This window comes from Thermobia domestica, chromosome 12 (genome assembly GCF_964235325.1).
Source record: "Thermobia domestica chromosome 12, izTheDome1.hap1.1, whole genome shotgun sequence".
In the NCBI taxonomy this organism is placed as follows: Eukaryota; Metazoa; Arthropoda; class Insecta; order Zygentoma; family Lepismatidae; genus Thermobia; species Thermobia domestica.
In genome coordinates this window covers 41,358,378-41,381,147 of record NC_137465.1, presented here as the reverse complement: position 1 = coordinate 41,381,147, position 22,770 = coordinate 41,358,378, and the positions used below count along the sequence as shown (strand labels likewise).

At 36.2% G+C, this 22,770-nt stretch overlaps 1 protein-coding gene across 1 annotated transcript in view; it reads left to right on the top strand.

Annotated features, from left to right (window-relative positions):
• Positions 1-7,675, top strand: part of Scamp (secretory carrier membrane protein) — a 64,029-nt gene extending 56,354 nt beyond the window's left edge. The window contains exons 8-9 of the mRNA XM_081733651.1: positions 4,124-4,250; positions 6,441-7,675. Of these exons, the coding sequence (XP_081589777.1) occupies positions 4,124-4,250; positions 6,441-6,593 (280 nt within the window). The 3' untranslated portion in view covers positions 6,594-7,675. The remainder of the gene's footprint in view (positions 1-4,123; positions 4,251-6,440) is intronic.
• Positions 7,676-22,770: the final 15,095 nt, after the last annotated feature.

Genomic DNA, 22,770 nt, shown 5'->3' with positions numbered 1-22,770 from the left:
AATATAAGAAATGTTATGACAGAAGTGTAGATAATTTTTGACTTGCCCTCGTACATAACCCGTAGTATTACAGAAAGTTTCGCCATATATAAGAAGGAACATTCAGTATTCGACATTGGAAGATCAAAATTGTATGTAATGTGACAAGTGGGTGGTTCTACACCCACCCAGAGATATTTGTTTCTTTGTACCAAATTTTGAATTTTGTGGGGTAACTTTGGAGAACTTACTTGAAGGCCTTGGTTTAACGTGAACTCATTACTAGTCGATGATGTACAACGAGAGATTAGTTTGTTTCAGAAATGTGGTGACTGACCTGGAAAGGGAAGACTCGCCTTACAGACACTTGGTGTGGAAAACATGGCAGATGACTATTCTGAGGTTACATATGCAATATGGGAAGAAAATAAATTCATTAAGAAAACTGTTGTCATTGATACCGTTATTGACAAACTTGGAAAATGGACACTGAAAGAAATAACACACCAACATATGAAGTGCAACAACACATTACAAAACACACTGGACATGTAGAGTTTGAACAGCTATTTTTAGTGTACTGTGATCTTGCTGAGAACTGATAGGTAATTTTGCCGCAAGAAGTACAAGGATATCACTCAAGCAATGACCAAGTTCCGGTTTTTACAAGAGTCTTATATTTTCAGAACAAGACTAGTGTTCCAGTTACAACAGAGGACATGACTCAGCACATGCATTATTGGGAATACACAAAACTTCAGCAGCTGCAATCAGAGGTAGAAAAGATCATAATTATTTCTTTTATAGTGCCCTTAGCTACTTCAAAAATCGTTACCAACTGTTTGAATTAATGAAGTCACTTGTGTCAGTGGAGTGGATATACAGGACTGTCGCTCAAGGAAAGGACCGTGCGATAATGTAGGGGAGCCTGCTGAAACCCCACGCTACAAAAGACAATCTTTTCAGCGCAAGTGCAGCTGTAGTTCAGAATGCTGAGGCTTTTTTAAGAGTGATGAAGTCATACACATTAACAACCGTCATTCTGTTAGCCAGGGAGGAAGTTGAACAATTCCGCCAGCAGAAAACGAGAATGGTGCAATCAAATTCCCCCTGCGAAAGGAATTCAGAAGTCACATGTCTGAACTCACAATGATGGACAAACTTATATTGCACGAACTTTAAAGAACGTAAAAGAAGGAATTTAATTTGTCCACCCAAGATCTCAGAAACGGCAAGAGAGTATTCAAATTCCCAACCTACAGGAGGGATGTTTGTGGCCTGTGTGTATAACTGTGACTGGCTTGCAGAAGTTGTAGACTTCAGCTATGAGTTAAATGAAATCGTCGTGAACTTACGCTACCTCATGGACCGCCTGCTGGATAGATTTCTATCTACTAAATAGCAACACCACTACTAGTGTTGACTTCTAATTCTCGAAGTTTTAAATATCGTGGGTGGCCGAGTTCCTATTGGTTAAGGAAAAAGGCATTACTCAATATCAAAGGAATACATTTTTAGCTCATTGAATTGCTAATTTCAGTTCTAAGCAGAATGTACAGAAATACCAATGCTTTCGAACTTGTAATATCTTTTGTAACGTGCACATATATTTTGGAAGCTTTAATACGCTAGAAAGCTGTGTCTTGCTTATCTTTGTGAAAAATTAAAATGCTATGTCAAATAAGACTAGATTTTCATTTCAAGAGACATGTGAGAACGTGTTAACGGAAATCGGTTTAATATATGGCAAAATTTTCAGTTGTTTATAAATTATGTTCAACTCAAAACTGGAAGTTCTCTTTTTCAGGCCATATAGTACTGTATTTAGTGATCAGCAGTCACAAAATCAAAATTTTGGGATTGGTATTTCTTCAAAGTAATAATAAATAAATAAAATTTTGTATATAAAAAAAAAAATCAGAAGGGTACAGCACGAGAACTTGGACACATTTCCATATGAAGATATCATTTTAATCAGTAAATTTTTACCTTCCAAATAATATATATATATATATATCGTGAACTGTTCCAGAGTTAGAGCATTTTAATATTTTGCCGAAAATCGCTTCTGAGAAATGGTGCCAGAGGCGTCACCTGTGGTGATCTCTGTCGTGTTTGTCCTGAATTTTAACATCTCTTTACTTTAATTACATCTGAGGCTATCAAGGTAAGATTTTTTCTTTCCTTGCCAGAATTGATCTGGACTATGCCATGCAGACCGAAACAATAAATTGCGCAATTAGCCCGCAATGCATTTACTGAGGCACTAAACTATATGTAATTGGCATGTTATTGCATACCGATAGGAAAAAAAAATCTGTTTCGGCGAATAAGCACACTATTTTTGTGTAACTATTTTCAGAGAAAGAAAAGTGTGTCGTACTGAGAAATACGATACGTACAAAATATCTTATTGTTTTCAAGACAATATATCGTCGCTGCGCCTCAAAGAACCGCTGTGTGACATTTTTGTCGAAAATGAGTTACGTCGTGCAAATAAACCAGAAAGCTGTCAGGCAGCGTCCCTTATAATCATAAGTTAATATTCAATTGTATCGCCACAACAATGAAAAAATTATACAGGGTGTCTACTGAAATTTCGTGAATTTTTCTTAACCAAACCATAAAATTTCGTAACATTCTCAAATGTAAATTTGAGTACGAATTAAGTCGAATTTTCATACATGCGATAGAAGCATACTTTGGTTGCGATTTGGTAGCGTCTAAAGCTGACCATAGAAAATTTTGGTGGTGAATTTTGACGTTTTATGGAACAAAATTTTCTGGTCTGGACATATTTGTACAGATAAAAAAATTCGTGACCCAAAAGCTAAATTTCGTGACTTTTTCATGACTTTCGTGATTCGTGACCGATAGACACCCTGTTATAGATTGAAATTAAAGGCTTCTGGTTCTCATTACGTACGCATTGATTAATGTATACAAATCCTCCATGTGCTTATAAAGGCGCAAAAGGTGCTACATAAACACAGAAACAGTAACATAATACAGTTGAAGCAAGCTACAACAATTTGCAGTGCATAATATATGCACAACCAATTTTATTACATTTTTCAAGTGTTTCCGTGTATTTAGCAAAATTTTAAGAGTTCGGAATGTTTTTTGCTTCTCCTGAAAAGTTCTGATTTTAACACACAACTATTCTTCGAGGCGCAGCGACGATATTCACTCATTAATGTTGTTCTGTAGGGATATTGTGCAGTCACGAAAAATTTTTAATCTCAGTAAGTTGAATGGTTGTAAATCCTGTATTGGTTTTTCAACAATAGATCAATATGTATTATATAATACGAGTAGATATAACTGCAACAAAAACATGGCTTCGTGTTATCTGTTTTCCCATTATATGTGCTGTTCGCCTATCGTTATGTATAAAATACGAGTATACTGTGGTATTCCAAATTTGTTCAGTTGCTTTGTTGTTGTATCCATGTACACAACATTTACTAAACTATAAGTCTTCAAAAGTGGAAGATTTCAATGCCTTTTTATTATAAAATTTGAGCTTAAAAAAATTATCTGCATATTCTAAGCTCCCATTTTATAATTTACATTAACTTTATTTTTCATGCAACCCGATATTTTTAAATCTAGAAAGAGTGTATCTGTATTTTCATGTACAACTCTAGTCGTAGTCATATGCAAGACAAGAGCATTGATTGTAGTATTTGAATTCCTAAAATTGGTACCTTTGCAAAAAAATTAAACATTTTAGATATTTTTTTTCCGCACATTATATTTATTTTATTCGTGTTAATATCCTTATATTTTTCTTATAAAGAAAGAGAATTTGACTAAATAATAAGTGATTTGAATAATGCCGGTAAATTAATTCCTATGGTAACGTTTAAAAATATTAATTTTTGATGTGAAATTTGATTCACTTTTTAGGAAATACGTAGACAGTTAATTTTGTAGTGAACAGTCTGTAAAATCGACATTGTAATTTTGACAATTTTAGTGACTATATGACATGGAGTATAAGTAAAGCTATTTACTTGAAATTTTATTTTATTTAGATAAAAGATGGTTCGAGAAAATTTTCGCGAAATATGTATGTTTCGTTAAGTATTTTTTTATAATAAAGTTCACATTTGCTCATATTAACATTTTCTCTTTCTAGCGGAATTGTCACAGCTATTAAATGTTTCGATTCAACAGGACGGGGTATTGCAGTGGGCATTATTGTGTTAATTGTAGCGTTGGGTTTCGGTTCTGCTGCTGTTATGGATTTGCTTATATTGTCAAAGGTAAGTCATTCTGATGTAGGGAATAGAACTTTTTTTAAGCGTTGATTATGAAAATAGTCTACACCAGTCGTAATAGAGATAGAATCTCATGAATTGTTAGTTCTCCCTAGAGAATCTCCGAAGTACCTATGATTTTAATCTTTGCATATGAATACTAGTACCGACACGTGCATAAAAATGTACTAGAACATATGAGGCTCTTAGAATAGCAGAACTGTTTAAATTGGTTTTATCGTTACAGAACGGAATGTTAAAAGTCAGCATAACTTTTTCCCAATATGTAAAAATTTAATCTTAAAATCAAAACTTCATAATAATCGCGGCTGTTGGAGAGTTCAATTCTGTAGATGCCAAAATAGGTGCAACATAACTTCAAAATATATTCAGGAATAGTTGCATCAATGAGAGTAATCCCAAACATAAGGTCTTCCGTTTATATATATATATATATATATATATATATATATATATATATATATATATATATATATATATATATAACACACAAAGGAACATTTATTTCCAATAATGTTTACATCATTTTAAAGCTGGTATATTTAACTATTTTTCATTTCGGTAGATGAATTTTTGTTAGGTGCTGTGTCAGTTTTTGTATGTCCATGTCATACCAACACCGCCGAGTTTTTCAGAAACCATTGAACCTTACCTTTCACCTCGTCGTCGTTGCTGAAAACAGTTGCTAGTCACTGGTTTCTTCAACTTTCGCGACTGTCTCCGATCCGGGAACACTGGATCAGTAGTAGAGTGCTTATCTGTGGTGCTTGGGGTCCCTGGTTCGATCCCGGCCAAGTAAGTTTGTGGTAGACAGCACCGTGTGCGTGTCCGTGGGTTTTCTCGGAGTACTCCCGTTTCCTCTCACTTTCTCATTCCACCAATTCTTTCCTTATAATTTACTTGCTTTAATCATCATCTCCCTTAGCCTAAAGGGCATAATCATGGGACGTTAAACTGAAATATTTCATTTCATTTTTGTCTCCCGATCCTTTCTTCGTCGTGAATTTCAGCACAACCAGCTGCAAACTCCCTACACCATTTGTGGATATTTTAACATCCATACATAATTCGTGACACATTTCCATCAATTGACGATGAATTTCAAAACCGAGGAGCTCGCACTTGGCGGTAGCGCCAAGTGGGAACTTCGTTAGAAACGGCTACCAAGCCAAGGCTGAGCATCCCAGTGAGTGCACGCAGGCTTATTTGGGAGTAGGGGAAATAACAAACCCAACTGCACGAATAGATTCCCTGTGTTCCCTGCGCTTTGGAGACCTTACTTTTGGAATTTCCCTCGTATATTAGATTTTTCCCCTAAACTTTAACATAATTTTCATTGTCTTTCTGAATTTTTACTTTAAGTCTAATGAAGTTCGAAGTTGTAAAGCGAAGAATTAGGGCCGGTACATTCATGATACAATTCCCTAGAAGTACAATTCTGCAGTTACGTGATTCATTTGTCAATTTCCCCAGAAAAGATAGTGTATTTTTATTAATCATAGTGTCCTTTTTTATGTTACTGAAATTAAAACTTGACCATGACCTTGAAAGTCTTCCGTTTTTGAGGTCTCTTCAACTGCTGATGTTAGAGAGGTTAAAGCACTATTTGTTGTCCTCAAGAAAAATTCTCATTATTTACAGTTCTGACGAAATCAGTTCCAAACTGAGAATAAATGCATGCATAAGAAATGTAATGCGTAGTGTAAATAGTGCTTTGAAGAAGAAAAGTAATAGATAAATAGAAACGAGAATTGTCTTTAGTTAAAATGAGGGAAGTTATATACTTCTGGAAAGGGTTAAATTTTGAACCTTATTTAAGAAAGAAAACGTTATGGTACGAAAGCTTTTACCAGGATGTACAGTCCGCAGCAAAAAACCTGCAACATGAGCATGTAAGTTTATTGTGAAACGACGAAATTTTTTGCTCCAAAATAAGTGTGCATGTTATGTTGATTCCCTGGGCTGTTAGGCATAGTTTCACAATAAACTTACATGCTCATGTTGCAGGGTTTTTGCTGCGGACTGTACCACCGAAACATCCGTAGTGAAGTGTGTTCGTAAAAGCCTCGTTAGTCTATTTTCATATTAAACTTGAATGTTGCTCTAAGTACTTCAGCAGCTATGTTTTATAGCATTGTCTTTTTTCATGTAAAATGTTGTCTTTTTTCTTTAAAGATCCACCGCATTTATCGAAGCACGGGAGCTAGTTTTGCCAAGGCCCAGCAGGAATTTACCAGTGAATTTCTTCGTAACGAGCACGTCCAGAGTGCTGCAGCCAATGCTGCATCTGCTACTGTGAGAGCCCAAATGTCTGGGAGCCGGTATTAATTTTCTGAATACGGAGATATGTCAGTAAAGAAAACGAAAAGAAAGGTAACCATGCAATTAAGGTTGAAAAGACATGGAGATCACTTTTCTCTCTGTTATGTGTAATATTTTCTCTGTGTCTTTCTGCTCTCCTTGGAAAACAAGAATTTACTAGTTCTGTAACCATTATTGAAGGGGAAAAAAATTAAAATGATCGTTTTGCATGATTAAGACTGATGAAAGAAGATTGAATTGATCGGAGTTTTCAGGGACATTTTCACCAAGTGATCTTTATTCTCAGTCAGTTTAAACAATGAAAATATTTAGTTAAAAAATATATATGCATACTAAATCCATCAACTACCTATATGATTATCATATTTCAACCTTAACGTACGTCTAGCAGTTCACCATATGTATGTGCTGTTTATTTTTTGATTTTGTGGAGCTTATTGTGAAGATTTTCACGTGATGATTAGTTACTTATAAATAGTGTATAAAGCCAAAGTGTATGGTGTTAGAACTTTGTGTTCTTTAATGTATAATAAATGAGTATAGAAATATGTATATGACAGTCCGTAAGACAAGCTAGTGCTGTGATTCAGACGTAACAGTGGAGTCATTTTTGTGTGTTCAAACGAGTCGTGCTCTGCAGCGTGTCTTCAGTTGTCAGAAGATACTTAAAACAACGGAAATGTGATTTTTTTTTTAATGTAAATCTTAATCGTTGACTTACTCAATTAACTTGGCGAGCTTCATTAAATTGTGTCAGCTGTGTTTGTGTAAAGCAAAGAGAATTATATGACAGTGGTCTGACGAATGGTTGATATAGTGGGTCTTTGAATGATATGGTTAATTATTTAATAGTGGGGTATCTATTAAAATATATATAATGTAATTTATATAAAATTGTCGAAATATTGTATACTACTGTCAAGATATTTTGGTTTATATCTTGTCTTCTTTTAATACATATATTTTTTTCTTCATTTCCGTGTGAATGAGTTAATATAATTTATTTCATATACATTATTAAAGTACTCTTGTCACTTTACCGATGATGTATGTTACTAAAATCACAATAAAAAGACTTACCACTAGAATTGTATCTCTATTTTCTATTAGCCAGCAATAAGTGGTTAAATTTCTATCAAAGTTCAAACCCACGTACTTGTTTCATTTCCGTATTCTACGATATTAACAATATTTAACGGTAAAAAAAATCTAAAGGTAAAATATACCAACAATATGTATCATCAAGCTGAATAAAATTATGTGAGTGAATGTAAATTCTTTCGAGTCCTTGCCTGGAGACACAAATAGCACTATGTGGCAACCATAGATTAGATCTACAAATCTATCAAATAGTTATATCAGTTCTTTCCAGATGGCAGCTAAAGTCTATATTTTTTGACACCAACATCATTTATTAGTGTAACAATCTATTCAACTGCTTGTTGTATTCGTAGAATAATGCAAATGGCTCCAGGTTAATGTGCGACTTTGCCATATTGTGAAATTTTGATTTCCCATAGCGGCTGAAGGAGGCCCCGGAGGGCATACCATCATATAACATTTTCGTTTTATTTTGACTTGTAGAATAGTGGTCTGTGGTCTGTGGGCCATAATGCTCAACAAAACCAAGCCATATATTAACCTTTAAGTGGATAACACGTCTTCAGACGCTACAAGATAGATACAGTTTGTACTGTCTAAAGATGCTAATCCATTTCTTAAGCGTTGGAAACTTTGGTTGAACTTCTTAGTTTCTTTCTTTTCCAATTTGTATTCGGAGTAAAATGGCGTCTTGCAGCAGAAATTCCGAACGTCTCTCAGATAAAGGAACAGCTGAGATTCTTCATAGAAATACGAATAGTGCTTGTGATGAGGAGGACTTTAGTTTGTCAGTCAGTACTTCCACTGAGTCTGCTGTCCGTCCATGATGGTAACAATGATAAATGGTCGGCAGTTGTGTCTGAAAGACAATGCTTTGTATTCAAGGAAAATGTTGGTGTGAAAGTGCAGCGAAATGGTTTCAGTAGCTCATTGTGCGTGACAATGAATTATGTGAACTCGGATTGTTGAGAAAACAAATCGATATGCTCGGGAGAAGATTGACGGGAAAACTTTCCTCTGGAAAAATGAGAAAGAGATCGCGTGATAAGATATGGGTGGATACAATGGTTAGGGACGGAAGTAAACATTTCGCATTTGAAATTAAAAGTTTCGCATTTTGTCGCATTTTGAGATTTCTCATTTTGTTGCTAAGTGAATTATTTTACAAGCTCTAATATACAAACTCTAATATAGGTAAGCCCAATATAAATAATAAACAATACTACTACTTAGGACAATGAAGTCATTCTTTATGCAGTTACTAACAACAAATTACTTCTTTCTTGTTTTACAAGTCTTTCATCAGGCATGTACTTCATCAACCACGCACGAAATGCAGGATGGTCAACTTTTTCTATGGGTATATTGACTTCAGCCTTCAGCAATATCTCAGTAATCTCATTCATGAACTCAATCTTTTCTACTTTTGCTGTCTGCATTTGCAAAACCTTCCACTGTAATTTACACTTCGCACTTGGTCCACATTCAACTCTCTGTTATATTTATGTCCTTCCGACTTTATATGTTTTGTACAGGGTCTTTCTTTTTCCATTCAATGCGTGAATTACAAAATTTACACATTTACGTTTGGATATCGTACAAGCCTTCACTGGCAAATTCACTTGCGCGATCTTAAACCGTCCCCTTTTTATTCACCATTTTTAAAATTATCAACTCTCAGCGTACGTATTCCACAAAAGCACCGAAGTGAGAATTTCTGCTGTTTTAACACGACGCTGAACGTTCGACATTCCACAACTAACAGCTATGAACTTGAAACGGAAGTTAGTAGTAATTAGCGTTGCCAGTTGCAAAAGGCAAATTGCTTGGAAAATTATACTTTTTATTTCTGTATTTTAACAACGGAAATTAACGTTTTAAAAAATTCGCAATTCGTCGCGACTTCAAAATACCTATTTCCTTACTCAATTTGACGTAGTTCGTTGAAAAACCAACTTTCGGCTTTGTCGGAAAACTTTCTCGATTTCGCAAGTTGCGAAAAACTCCTGCCTCTCACAATGACTAATGAACTGAAAGTGTTTCTTGCTTTAGGTTTTTTGCAAAGTATAATCGGGAAACCAACAAATCAGATGTATCTTTCACGATAGAAAGTCCTGTAAAAGAGGAAGGGAGCATTAAAACCAAGAGTTTGTATTGAATATTCAAAAGGAATGGGAGGTGTTGACATGAAGGATCAGTGTTTATGCAGGAAAGCGAATGAAAAAGTATTACAAAAAGCAATCTTGCCAGCTTCTAGATTACTCCATAATTTAGAATTGAACTTGCTAACAGATCACTTTCAGCATATTCCAGTGCAGCTAACAAATCAGCTGTAGTAAGATCATTTATAATAGTGTGCTCTACTCGGTTGTAAGGGACGCATTTTCATCCTACATACCATTTTCGGCTACGAAGCGACCCGAACACAGATGACATGCTCTTTGAGCAATACATAAGGATGATAAAGGAAAATCAGTAACGAAAGAAACAGGGTTGGCTGGTTTAAACCAGCTTTAAAAAAAAAAAAAAAAAAAAAAAAAAAAAAAAAAAAAAGTTGAAACCAAAAAACGAAAAATGTTCGTGAAAGTGTAAGTGTTCGTAAAATCTTGAACACACATCTGTGGGTTATCACGTTTCACTCCCGTATTTTCTTCGCATTATATTCAGATCTAAATTCTCCATTCATTACTCTCAGAGATTATACTACAAAAGTAACTTTTTGTTTATTTTTTTATAAGTTTATGGATGTTTCTTTTGTGTTTTTTTTAGTTTATTATTATTGTTACGCAATTGCAATCAAAGAAAAATTCTAAATATTGTTTCGTTTTAATAACGTTTACTATTGATAAAATACATCGAAATGCCGTACTTTTGGGGGGTGGGGGGTCATACAAACCTCACGAGAGGCATTTATTGAAATCAGATGTATCTTTGGTATCTATTTATATATAAATGGGTCAGAGCCAAAGTTGACTCAAATAATGCGCATCTTTATTCACTTTTCGTACTGATATGCAAATAAAGTCTTCTTAATTCTTTAATTGGACTAATAAAAGTCGCAGTGAATTAACTTGGACTAAATTAGCTCTTCTGTACTCTGCAGTGTTTTGAAATTTTCCATATGTAATTCTGTATAAAGGTTTCACTTGTACAACTGTTTATCTTTTGTCCTTCTGAAATTACTCTTGACAATTGTATTAACAAGTATGTAAAGACAAGTACAATGTATTTTTTTCAGGAGTCCTTCGTGAGTGAGTCGGCAGACGTATCGCATTTGCGGCTAGTTGGTCCCGGTTTCGAGTTCAAATGGAGGACAATTTCTCTCGGATGTAAGCCTAGAAGCGGTTTGGATTCCGCTTTAAAACTTATATGACCCCTTCCAGCATAACCCGGTTGTTGCATAATAACACAAGGCGAAACAAACTTATTTCTGCTCATGAGTGATATAAATATATAGAGCAAATTATTTAAACCAAAAAAAAAAAAAACTTTTCAGTAAAAACCATGGTTTTGCCAACTCTGGAAAGAAACTGTGTACATGTGTGCAATATGTGATGTGGCGTTATGTGCAGCCCATTGTTTTCATGATTTACCACACAGAGAAAACTGTAAACCAAATTTTATAAATTGATGTATACGCGACTTCTATAATTAGTATTGTTCGTTTGTAAATATTTTCGAGAATATGGGTAGCTAACAGGACTACGTTATATACACAAGTACTGAAATTGTAGCTAACACAGTGATATTAATAACACGAAACTTATATATGAACCAACAAGTAAGTGTTAGAATAGGGGAGGAAATGACAGAGGAGAGTGTAATTGGAAGGGGAGTTCGACAGGGTTTCTGTCTCTCGCCAACATTATTTAACATCTATCTAGAAGAGATAGTGAAAAAGAGTTTACATAATCCAGACGACATTTCGATACGAGTAAAATGATAAGATGTATACGGTTTGCAGATGATATGGCATTTGTAACGGAATCTGAAAAGAAAATCAATAACATGTTAGAAAACTTGAAAGATTGTGAAGAATATAGGATGAAACTAAATAACAAAAGCTTTGGTGATAATGAAGCGGTCGGTGTCAAATATAGACATAGGAGGGGAGAAAATAGAACAGGCAACTAGGTTTCGATACCTGGGTAGTATTATTAGTGAAGATATAAAGTGTGAACGTGAAATAAAAGCAAGGATAGGAATGGCGAAAGAAGACTTTAGGAGGAAGAAAAATCCGTTCTATGAGACCTTGAATAAAAAGTTGAGAATAAGGGGGCAGACATTATAAAAAAATGAAAAGGGACTGGAAGCTTACGAAATGTGGGTGTGGAGAGAATGAAGAGAATTGGTTGGGTCGAGCGGAAAATAAATGAGAGGGTGTTGAAATGACGGGTGGAAAAGTGGCAGGAAAGAGAAGGAAGAGGCGAAGGAGGCTACAATTGATATTAGAAGGCCGTAAGAATAAAAGGGCCAAAACCCATTGTGCGATTTCAGGCTTATAGTTTAATGGACAATTGTTAAACTTTGCTTGTGTGACTGTTGAACACGTATAACGTAAACTACAAGAGTTAGATTAATATACCGTTTTTTAAACCTAAATAAATATCTATTGTGAAAAGTATAAAATCCATGTATATTTAAAATATTTTTATTGTATTTTTGATTTTTTTAAATCAACCATTAAGAAACTAACAGTATCGTTAAATAATTTTATATGTAGTTATTTCCACTAAAATTTTGTACTCAGCGCAACGTTTTGATTTAAAATAACTTTTCCTAAACACCAAATGTCGGGATAAATATCAAATATATGACGTAACTTCATTTTTAGGGCACCCTGTAGATTTAAAAAAAAAAAAATGTGACGTTATGAGAATGTGACTTGGTTTTTAGGCTTAGAGGGTTTATATTTAAGAACACCCATCTCCGCGACTTCTACAGAAAAAAAAAAAGTTAAAGTTAAAATTTGTTGGATAGTGTAATTTACGATCTGGTCGTTCTCATGTGTCTACCGAAGCGGAAGATGGTAGATTAGTAAACGAAGCTGTATGAGACCCACTAAGGTTGTCTAGACAGCTATGGGAATCTTTTCATTTTCCTGATAATGAGCAGTGTTCCGAAGGTTTCATCGTGCTGGGTTATGTTGCCGTGTTGCTGCCGTAAAGGAAAAATTCACAAAAACTCTCACGCAAAAAATCACCGTCTCACATTTGCACATGCGAATGTGGATCGTAGCTGAGAAATCTATATTCAAAACATCGAATGAGGGGCGCCAGGTATAACCTTGAATACGTGACTGCTTGCAATCGTAGTGGTAATATATCTATTTCTAGTAGCGTTTGGTTTTCTAGTAGCGGTACAGGACAGCTCCACAGAATTGAAGAGCACATGGAAAAGTAACATCATGGTGCCATCAGTACGAGTACTTCCGCCTCATGGTGTTATTCAGTTCTAGGAAAAACAGTCCCTAATACATTTCCCCATATAGTTCAGGAATGATTCGCAGAGAGGCCTCAATCCCATGGGAAATATGAGAGTGGAGATAAAGCGTACTCTAAGAGACAGTTGGGCTCTTGCAGATCAAGAACTCGGGATGACCTGTGGGGCCTTGTTTCCGAGATACGGCTGGAGGTAGCGGAAGGAGATATATTTGTCGGCCATCTAATAAATCCCATGCTTAGAATGAAACGTGTAATAAATGCACAAGGGTCTTGGACACAATATTAGTGTCCCCACCCCAACTCCCAGAACAGCCCTTTTTAAGGCTACCTAAACTCTCCCGCAAATTTTTATCGTAGTAACAACTCCTTGTATCATATTTCTGTTCAATTCTACTAATAAAGAAAAAGTTTCTATTGGATTTGAACTCAAGATCTGACGTTTGGGAATCCCGCGCTCTACCAGTGAGCTAACATGAACAGACAGATCCATTAAGAAAAAAAAAAAGAAAGAAAGAAAAAACATAACTTTGAATTTTCGGTGTTTGATGATAATGATACTCATATCTGTTGAAAATGTACTAAACTTGGGATATTCCGAAACCCCGAAGTCTTGATATAGCAAATTCTTGAACACAAACAGAAAATGTATGAAAATTTTCGAATTTACTTCCATTACTCAATTGAAGGGTCAGGGGGAAGAACGCTTTCAGTCCATTTAATGAAATTTTTCAGGAGAGATAAAAAAACAAGTTATTCATTGAATAACCAGTGTCATTACATTGTTAGAAAAATAGTTTTAAGTTTATATCATGGTAAATATTGTATATATGTAAAGAAAAACTTATTTTTACAGCAAATTAGAAAAGTGGTGTTGGAGGTATCGATTTTTTTTTTTGGGGGGGGGGGACTGAAAGCGTTCTTCCCCCTGGCCCTTCAATTAGTAAAAGTGTGGATTTATCGTATTTGTTTCCTACAACTCTGTCAAGTTTTTATGTTGTTTCATATTTTTGATTATGGCATTTTCACTTTCTATAATTACGAAATTCCCAAATTACGACATTCTGGAATTTGGAAACTGAATTATTGACTTCCTAATGTTGCCTATTCGACCACTGGAAGATATTTCACGGAATCTCAAGTTGGTAGTATTTAACGAAGTACAATTACATGTTTCAGTCTCTCGTGTAAAGTGTGAGGAGAAATGGTTATAATTTCAAAAAAATAAAACGAATCACTTTAGCCAAATCATACAATAAATAATGCATTTTACTCTGCGTAACTGTAATCATGCATGAGACGATAAAGTGCATATATAATAATACATAACTTTAGCAGTGAATTAAGTAACGCCACATGCAAATGTCTCACATTTAGTAATTATAATAGTATCTCTAAGAACGAAAATCCCATGCTGCAATGAGAATATTGAGAAGTACCTTCCGTATGACAAATACACTACACACTTATGTGCTGTCATTACGTGTTTTACTTAATTTGAATCGTTGAATTCGAAAACCGGTCATCTCCATCGAAGCCACTTTGAGAGGAATGGCAAACAAAACTAAATTGATCAATATGTATCTGACATATAGGGTTATTTCCATTTTTGCAAAGTGGAAAAATGTCAGTTCTACGGTCCGAAAATGAAAACACCCGTATATGACAGATGCATATTGACTAATTTAGTTTTATGTGTCACTCCTCTCAAATTAGCTTCGATAGAGATGACCGGTTTTTGAACTCAACGATTCAATTGTATTTAACATTCACAGGTAATAGACGGGCGTTCTGCCAACACCCATCACATCTCAAAAGTTATATTTTAAACATAATTTCTTATGCTCTGAAATAATTGTATGAATACACACTCAACTGATTTATTTTAATGTAATTATTTTATATAATCACCTAGTTATATCATAAATACTGTCACAAGTTTGAATGTGAATAACATAGAGAGTATTAACACCAAGGCAATTTATTTTGGTCATGTTTTACATTGATATGTTGTACACTTGACGTACGAATCATTTTTCGAAATGTCCCTCCTTGGCCTTGATGCAGGCACGAAGTCTGTCCGGCCACTGGTCAATGGTATTACGCACCACATACTTGGGAAAATTGTTCACTGCTCGGTTCAAGGATTGTTTCAGACTGTCGACAGATAGATGCCGTATATGGCAGACCTTTGCCGAAGGACTGCCCAAAGTTTGTAGTCCAACAGGTTAAGGTCCGGGCTGCTAGAAGGCCAATCAGCGGTAGAAATGAAGTCAGGGACGTTCCGTGCAAGCCAGTTCTTGGTTTGGTTTTGCTTTGTGGCCTGGAGCGGAACCCTGCTGGAAGGTCCACCTTTCTCCAGGGAACATGGTAGCAGACAGTGGTTTCACTGTAAGTGTTAGCACTGTGTCCTGGTACACCTTGGCAGGTGTTTTAACACCTTGTTCGCAAAAATGCAGCTGGGTTGTGCCTGAGTAGCTCACTCTCCACCAAACTATCACTGAGGCAGGATGATGTATCCTCTGAACCCTTGGAGCTGCCTCAGCAGCTGCAGTAGATGACGTAACATACATACGGTCATTTTGGGCGTTGTAGGCCTGCTCGATTGTGAACACCTTTTCGTCAGTGCTGAACAGAATCTTTCTGTGCAGATGGTTGGCGTAACGCCGCAACAGTTTCTTTGATTTAAGGACCCTCTGCGACTTAACGTTTGGGTCAGAAGGTGACCAGTTCGCCTCTTATACGCCCGTAGATGTAGGTCACTCCTGAGCACACGAGACATGGAATTTTTGCTTATGTTCATATCAGCAGCAATCTCACTTTGTGTTCGAACAGGATTTCTTCGAATTTTTGCTGCGACTGCTTTCTGGACCTGCGGGGCTCGTACCGTTCGTGGTCAGTCACTCCTTGTACGGTCAGCTGCCGTTCCAGTCTCGGTGTTTCGCTGTATGGCACAATACACGAATCTCTTGCTGATTTGTAGGGGTTTCAGGAGGTTGAAAATCTCATCTGCTATCTTCCCGACCTTCTGTAGTGCAATTACTGCTACACGATTTTCGTAATCGCCCCACTTCATCAGAACTCAGTACAATATCAACGTATGTCATGAACAGTCAAACACACACTACATGCATCTTCCGCTTTATACACAGAGGCAGCACTATACCACTCCGGATGCTTACAGCGTCACTCCAAACTTTGTGACAGTATTTATGATATAGCTTGGTATAATTATTCATGCTTTGACGAATATTTCTTGGTTGGTAGTGATACATTCCTCATTACGACCGTACGAGTAGAAGTCCTACGTTCTACAACTGACCTAGCTTGAATCCCCCTGCCGAACTCTTCCTGAAGGAACATATCTGAATATCCTAGATAATACCGTTCATATTCGTATCAAATTTTGTTTCTTCTGTCTTGTTCATTCTATTATGAATGCGAGAACTGTTCGCTAGTTTTGAAATACTGTATCATTAAGTACTTCAATTAATGTTACTTTTTTCTACACTTTAAGTAAAGCATTTCAACATGTCTTATTACGCTTAAAAGAAACACATCTGCTTTCTCTCTTTTTTTTTTTTTTATAACAATTTCGAAGGTTTATCCTACCTTTGGGGACTCGAACCTAAGATCTTTATTCATAGTTGGACTTACAGGCCTCATAGTGGTCTGGTCTCTTGTAAATAGGTGAAAAGTAACCAAAAACACAAGAAAAAGTGACCAAAATCTCATCATGTCCCTTTGTCTTTCTCCATCACCTCTCCCTTTGTCTGTTTTGTTTCATCTTTTCTTCTTTACTTCTTCTTTTTGAGCTTCCCCCTTTCTTAAGTTTTCTAAGTATGCGGTAAGCAGACTTAGCAGATGTAAGAAGCTTCTGAGTGAGTGGAACCAGTTCTGGCCTATTTCCGAATTTCTTCATCCCAGACATTATATTTAACTTAGCATTGAGAGTTTTCAAAGCCATGAAATATTCAAATTCACCACCTATTCTTAAGAAGAACATAGCAAGAAGCATTACACAAGACGAACGTGATGAACCACACAAACACACACACACACAACGTTGAACGGAGTGTTAACTATTACGAGAGAAAACTAAAAGACTATTACGATAGAAGAAAGAATAGACACTGAAGGGGTCTCAACGCCATCTTGAGAGTTTAAGCATCCACCAACCATCCACTGTGCTTTAGAAAGAATAAAAGTTGAAGTGAGAATAAAGCTGACTGTTTCACATGTGGCAGCAAGTACTGAAGCTTTCAGAAGAGTAATAGGTAACAAGTTTCTGCCTTTTTCCATTTATTTTATCTTTTTTTAGAAAACTGCCAATGCAAAACATAAATCACAGGAAAAAGTCACTTCACCTCTCAAAAAGTAACTTTTAGTGACAAATTTGAAAAAAAGTAACTTTTAGTTATATATATATATATATATATATATATATATATATATATATATATAGTGACTCACTATAAGCTCTGGACTGACTTGTCAGAGAATTTTCAAGCTCAAAACACCCATGATCATTGTGGTCATCCTTTTTGGAATAGGTGAACATTCGACGAAATAGGCATTTTCCGTCTCTAGACACGTTTGGAAACATTGCACGCGCCCAAGGTTAAGAAGATACTGCAAGATATGTGACTATGTATTTGTCTTCTAGCTAGGCTACATACGAGCTGTGTGCGCCTTTTGTATCCCATCCTCCCTACCCCTGGCTGTGTTTTAGATTGAATTTGTCATATTCCGTTATCAAAGTACCAGGTTCTTCAAATGGTTATAAAGTATGTTAAAACGAGAAAATATATTTAGTTGATGAATGATAGGGAGTAAGAAAGGTACTCTTTTTCCTGTATGATTGAACAGGGGGATGATTTCAAGCTTAGTATTTTGATATTTCTGGATGCAATCCTCGTTCAAAATTTTGATTTGCTTTTATCTAAATTGTGACTGACTTATTCACATAAGGCGAATATTATTATTAATCAAAATTAGGTTACTGACCACTATAATTGATTTTGTTCATATTTGTGGACAATTATGAATGATTAGATTCCTCCCTGAAGGTTTAGTAACAGCGCATTGCGAGCTTATTGGCTGATGCTACACGCCAGTTCGGGTGACGCGGACTATAGGTAATCAATCGGAATGTATGTTGTTTCCTTTTCCCTATGTCCCGGGGAAAACATACAGAGAGAAAATCGACCTATGTCAGCTTCCACTGCATTTACCAGAGTCGATATTTGTCGGTCGTAAATAAATGACTATGGTTTTCGCGTCTTTTCTCGATCCTACGGGTAGGTATCGTGGATCATGAATTGCCCCTAGGGAGCAGTCAACCAGGAATACTACGTGTCCTTCAGCGTTGCGCGAAAATTTGCGGAGGAAAAGGCTTGCCTTATGGGAAGACTTGGATCTTTCACTACAACGCACCGGCACATTGTGCATTATCGATCCAGGAATTTCTGGTCAAATTCAACATTCCTGTGCTTCCGCAACTCCCTATTCCCCTGATTTGGTCCCTGCCGACTTCTACCTGTTTCCTAAATTAAAATTGTCACTGGGAGGAGATTTGACTCAATTGAAGACATCCAGGTAAATACGGAGAGAGTTCTTCATACCCTTACGAAAGTTAATTTTCAGGAATGCTTCCAAAAGTGGAAACACCATTAGAATCGGTATGTTCAGGCAGCAGGGGACGACTATAAAGATCAATCGCAATAGCCTACAAGTACTGCCATATTTAAATTACAAGCCCAATCTAAAAACTTTCCAATCACACCACGTATATACATATATATAACCTCTAGAATTGGAAACATGTAAGAAGTCTGGACTGGGAACGGTCAGGATTGTGGTTGTAGCATGTTAGGAAAAAGCCTGTACTATGTGAGAGTAGCTGCACGTCAGTGGGCAGTGAGCAGACGGTGATAGCGTAAAATGGCCGATCGCTCTAATTTCCAAAGCCATGTGGTAGACGTAAAGCCCATTTCTTTTTGAGTTGGAGTGGAGTTTATCTTCCCGTTTAGCAGCGAGGCTATATGAGAAGCGGACCTACTGATTAACGTGAAATCTGAACCACATGAGGTCCCGCCGGGAACTGAACTCGAATTTCTCGCTGTATGTAATATTCTCAGGCAGAAAATGACTAAACATGCTTAAAAGCAAACGAAACAAAACAAAACTACTTGTGCCTTAAAACATACTTCACTTCTTTGCCTTCTGTTTGCGTCGAAAGCTTGTGCATGGTTTGAGTGGTGGGTAAAAGGAAGGAAGATTAACTTCACAGTCGAGCGGTGTTGTCAATAGTAGATTTACTATTCTGAGCACATGTTTAATCCAAAGAGAAAATATCAATTTTTGAGTGTATATATTCTTACAAGGAAAAGGCACACTTTGGTAAGTGAACTTCGGGGCCATTTTTTGCGAGGAGGTAGTGCACATTTAGAGAGTTAATATTACAAACTGGGAGAGCGCAATGAGCAAAAATAAGGGAGGAAAACCGTCTTCAAAAGTTTTCTACTCGCCACATATACTGTTCGACGCTCAAAGTTATCAAATGACGGCGTGGCAGAGTATGTAAAGTGTGCAACTCATGCAAAGGGTCCCGGGTTCGATTCCCGTTCGAGTCAATCCTTGTTTTGTTTTTTGCTTCAACTAATAAAGTAACTATTTGTAACTATATGTAAAATATTAATTCACCATATGTTTATAATTAATAAAACAATAGAAATTTTAAAATCACTTGTAAGATCTTTCAATTTGTTCCATGTTAACTAGCGAGAAAATTTAATCTATTCCGTAAATATACTGATATCACGAGTTGCATTATGGTTACGATAGTCAACGGCGCCGATTTTTGTAAATTTGGGTGGGGCCATTCATAAAAAATACATACAACAATACATGTAACAATAAAAATACATGGGGCCCACATGAGTTTGGGGGGACGGGCCCCCATGATCGGCGCCCTTGATAACAGTCGTTGTGTAATAAATGTTCTTGACGCTTCGTGTCTACATCTGTTGAGTGTGCGATTTATAAAGGAGTTGAAGGGGGAAATTCCCTTTGCTAATACTGGATGTTGCTATAACCAAAGCAATTTTCCCTCATTCCCTTTGTAATTCTCACACTGTCAACATATGGTGAATTAATATTTTACTTAATAGTTACAAATGCCTACTTTATTGGTTGAAGCAAAAAGCAAAGAAAAAAAGGTTTGACTCAAACCCGGGACCCTTGGCACTTGAGTCGCTGATTCTTCTCACTCTACCACGCCGTCGCTTGATAAGTTTGCGCGTCGTACTATATATGCGTCGAGTAGAAAACTAAGACGGTTTTTCTCCGCCATTTTTGCCCATTGCGCTCTCCCAGTTTGTAATATTAACTCTTTAAATGTGCACTACCACCTCGCAAAAAATGGCACTGAAGTTCACTTACCAAAGTGTGCCTTCTCCTTGTTAGAACGCTAAATTGGTTTAAAAAATACAGTCTTCCCAACCTCTCTCAACACTATTGATTTATGTAGATCAATATTGAAGCCGAATGCTGTACTGCATTTCTACCGCTCCGCTTCAGTTAAGGATGGAGATGAAATATCTTCTTGGAACGCTTAGTTGATTACAGAAAATAGCTTCCCGCTGTTACCGTCTGTGTTCTATAGTAATCAACGTAAAAACTAATAATGCTTTATTTCTATCACTTTCGGTTTGAACATAGCCTCCGTAAACAAATTCAATTATAACATTTGTTCCTCTATATCCTAACCAAATATGATGCTGATCCATCACGTAGTCCCTGAGACTTTTGTTTATCGGACGGACGGACACACCGACAGGGTAAATATAAAATATAGTTTTGGCAAATCGATCTCCTTAACAAGGTATGTTCCTAACTGTAGCACTTTTGTTTACAAAATAAGTTTCTAACCTCATGAACATTTGAGAAAATTTTAATTCTTTTTCTCCAGGGAAGAGAATTTATTGGGAGGATATCCAACACTTCACACTGGGAAGAATAAACGATTTAACCCATTAGTAGTATATATGTACTTGTACCCTTAAAAAATAAAAATTGCTGAGATTAGTTGTTTCCTTGATATTTGCAAATATGTCGGCTATGACGACTTCTAAACAGAGGAAGAATCATGTCAAACAGTAAACCAATCGAACCAGATTCGGAAGTGCTGAATCCAATACAAAGGGAAAACAAGCACGGCTATGGAAACAGCTATGAAGTAAACGTTTAGCTGTATTGATAGGTACGAACCCTTTAAAAACCTTTGATTTTTTTTTTTTAAATCGAAAAAACATTTTCTTTAACCACAACAAAGTTTTCCGCCTTTGCTAAGGTTCTATTTTCTTCTGAAAGTAGCAGTGCATTAAAGTAACAAAATAGGAGGTGAATATTTCAAACGGCAAACAGTACAGTGTTAGGAATGCTTCACTATTTCGACTCAGGCGTGAAAATATATTTTGGAGAAGTGTACCTTTGAAATTGATATTTTTGTGTTCACAGGTAGGTAAACCCTTATAAGTGTAACTTCCTTAGCAAAATTCTTTTTCCATTTGTCCGGATTTCTAACATGCCTTGTTGCCTTTTACTTTCGGGAATAGAATCCTTCCAGCATACTGCACTTCACTCTCGTTTCTGTTTCCATTGAGTTGAATTTCAGTTTAGCGTCCCTTTCCGCAGCGAGGTATGAGACGTGGACCTACTGATTAAGTGGAATCCGAACCACATGAGCTCCCGCCGGGAATCGCACCCGGGTCTCCCGGCGCGTACGCTAACCGCTTAGCCACGGAGGAGCTCTGTTTCCATTGAGTTTTTAATTATATATTGGACAGTTTTCGATAAAATAATTAAGTATTTCATCACAAGTAGTAATATTTTAAAACAGCATTTCACTTCATACAACAGTTACGTTTTACGAAGTGAACTAGTAGAGTTTAATATCTATCTCCAATAAGTCGTTAACAAACAACAAATGTATGTTACAGGTGTTCTTCTAGAAACAATAAGCAATACTTTGTTTTATAGAACATTGTAATTTTAAATCGAGTATACATAGAATTGGACAAGGGTCACTTTGGAACTTCAGTAGTTTTCATATGTATGTCTTAAACTGAAGAGAACCATTTGTTTCTGAAAATGTTGGTCTCCCATTTAAGATTGTTCTAAGGGACAACAGACATTTTGGAAATACGTGTAATTTCCCCCACTTATTTACAACACAGGATATTTTGATCGTGAAATACTGTTGATTCTAAATTAGAAGGCATTACCAAATCAGGAATTTAAAAAACCCTCCAAAAACAGGATGTTTTGGATTGTAAGACTCATATATTGAAGGCACCCTGATTTGTTAGAAATGAATTGTTTATTTCGGTATTGCCATTACTTTCTAGTCCTCGTATTTGGAATTTTGTTGAAAACAGGCAACCCTGTGGAAGTATGTGAATCACCTACTCAAATTTTATGTATACTTGTAATGAACATTTCACATGTAACTAAAAAACAAGTAGAAAACAAAAATCGAATGAGCCGGATCTATTCATAATGACAGTTTCGAAGACATTTTTCCCCATAGATTTTGCAAGAGTATCTATCATCTTTTAATTTCTAATCTATTTGTTAGA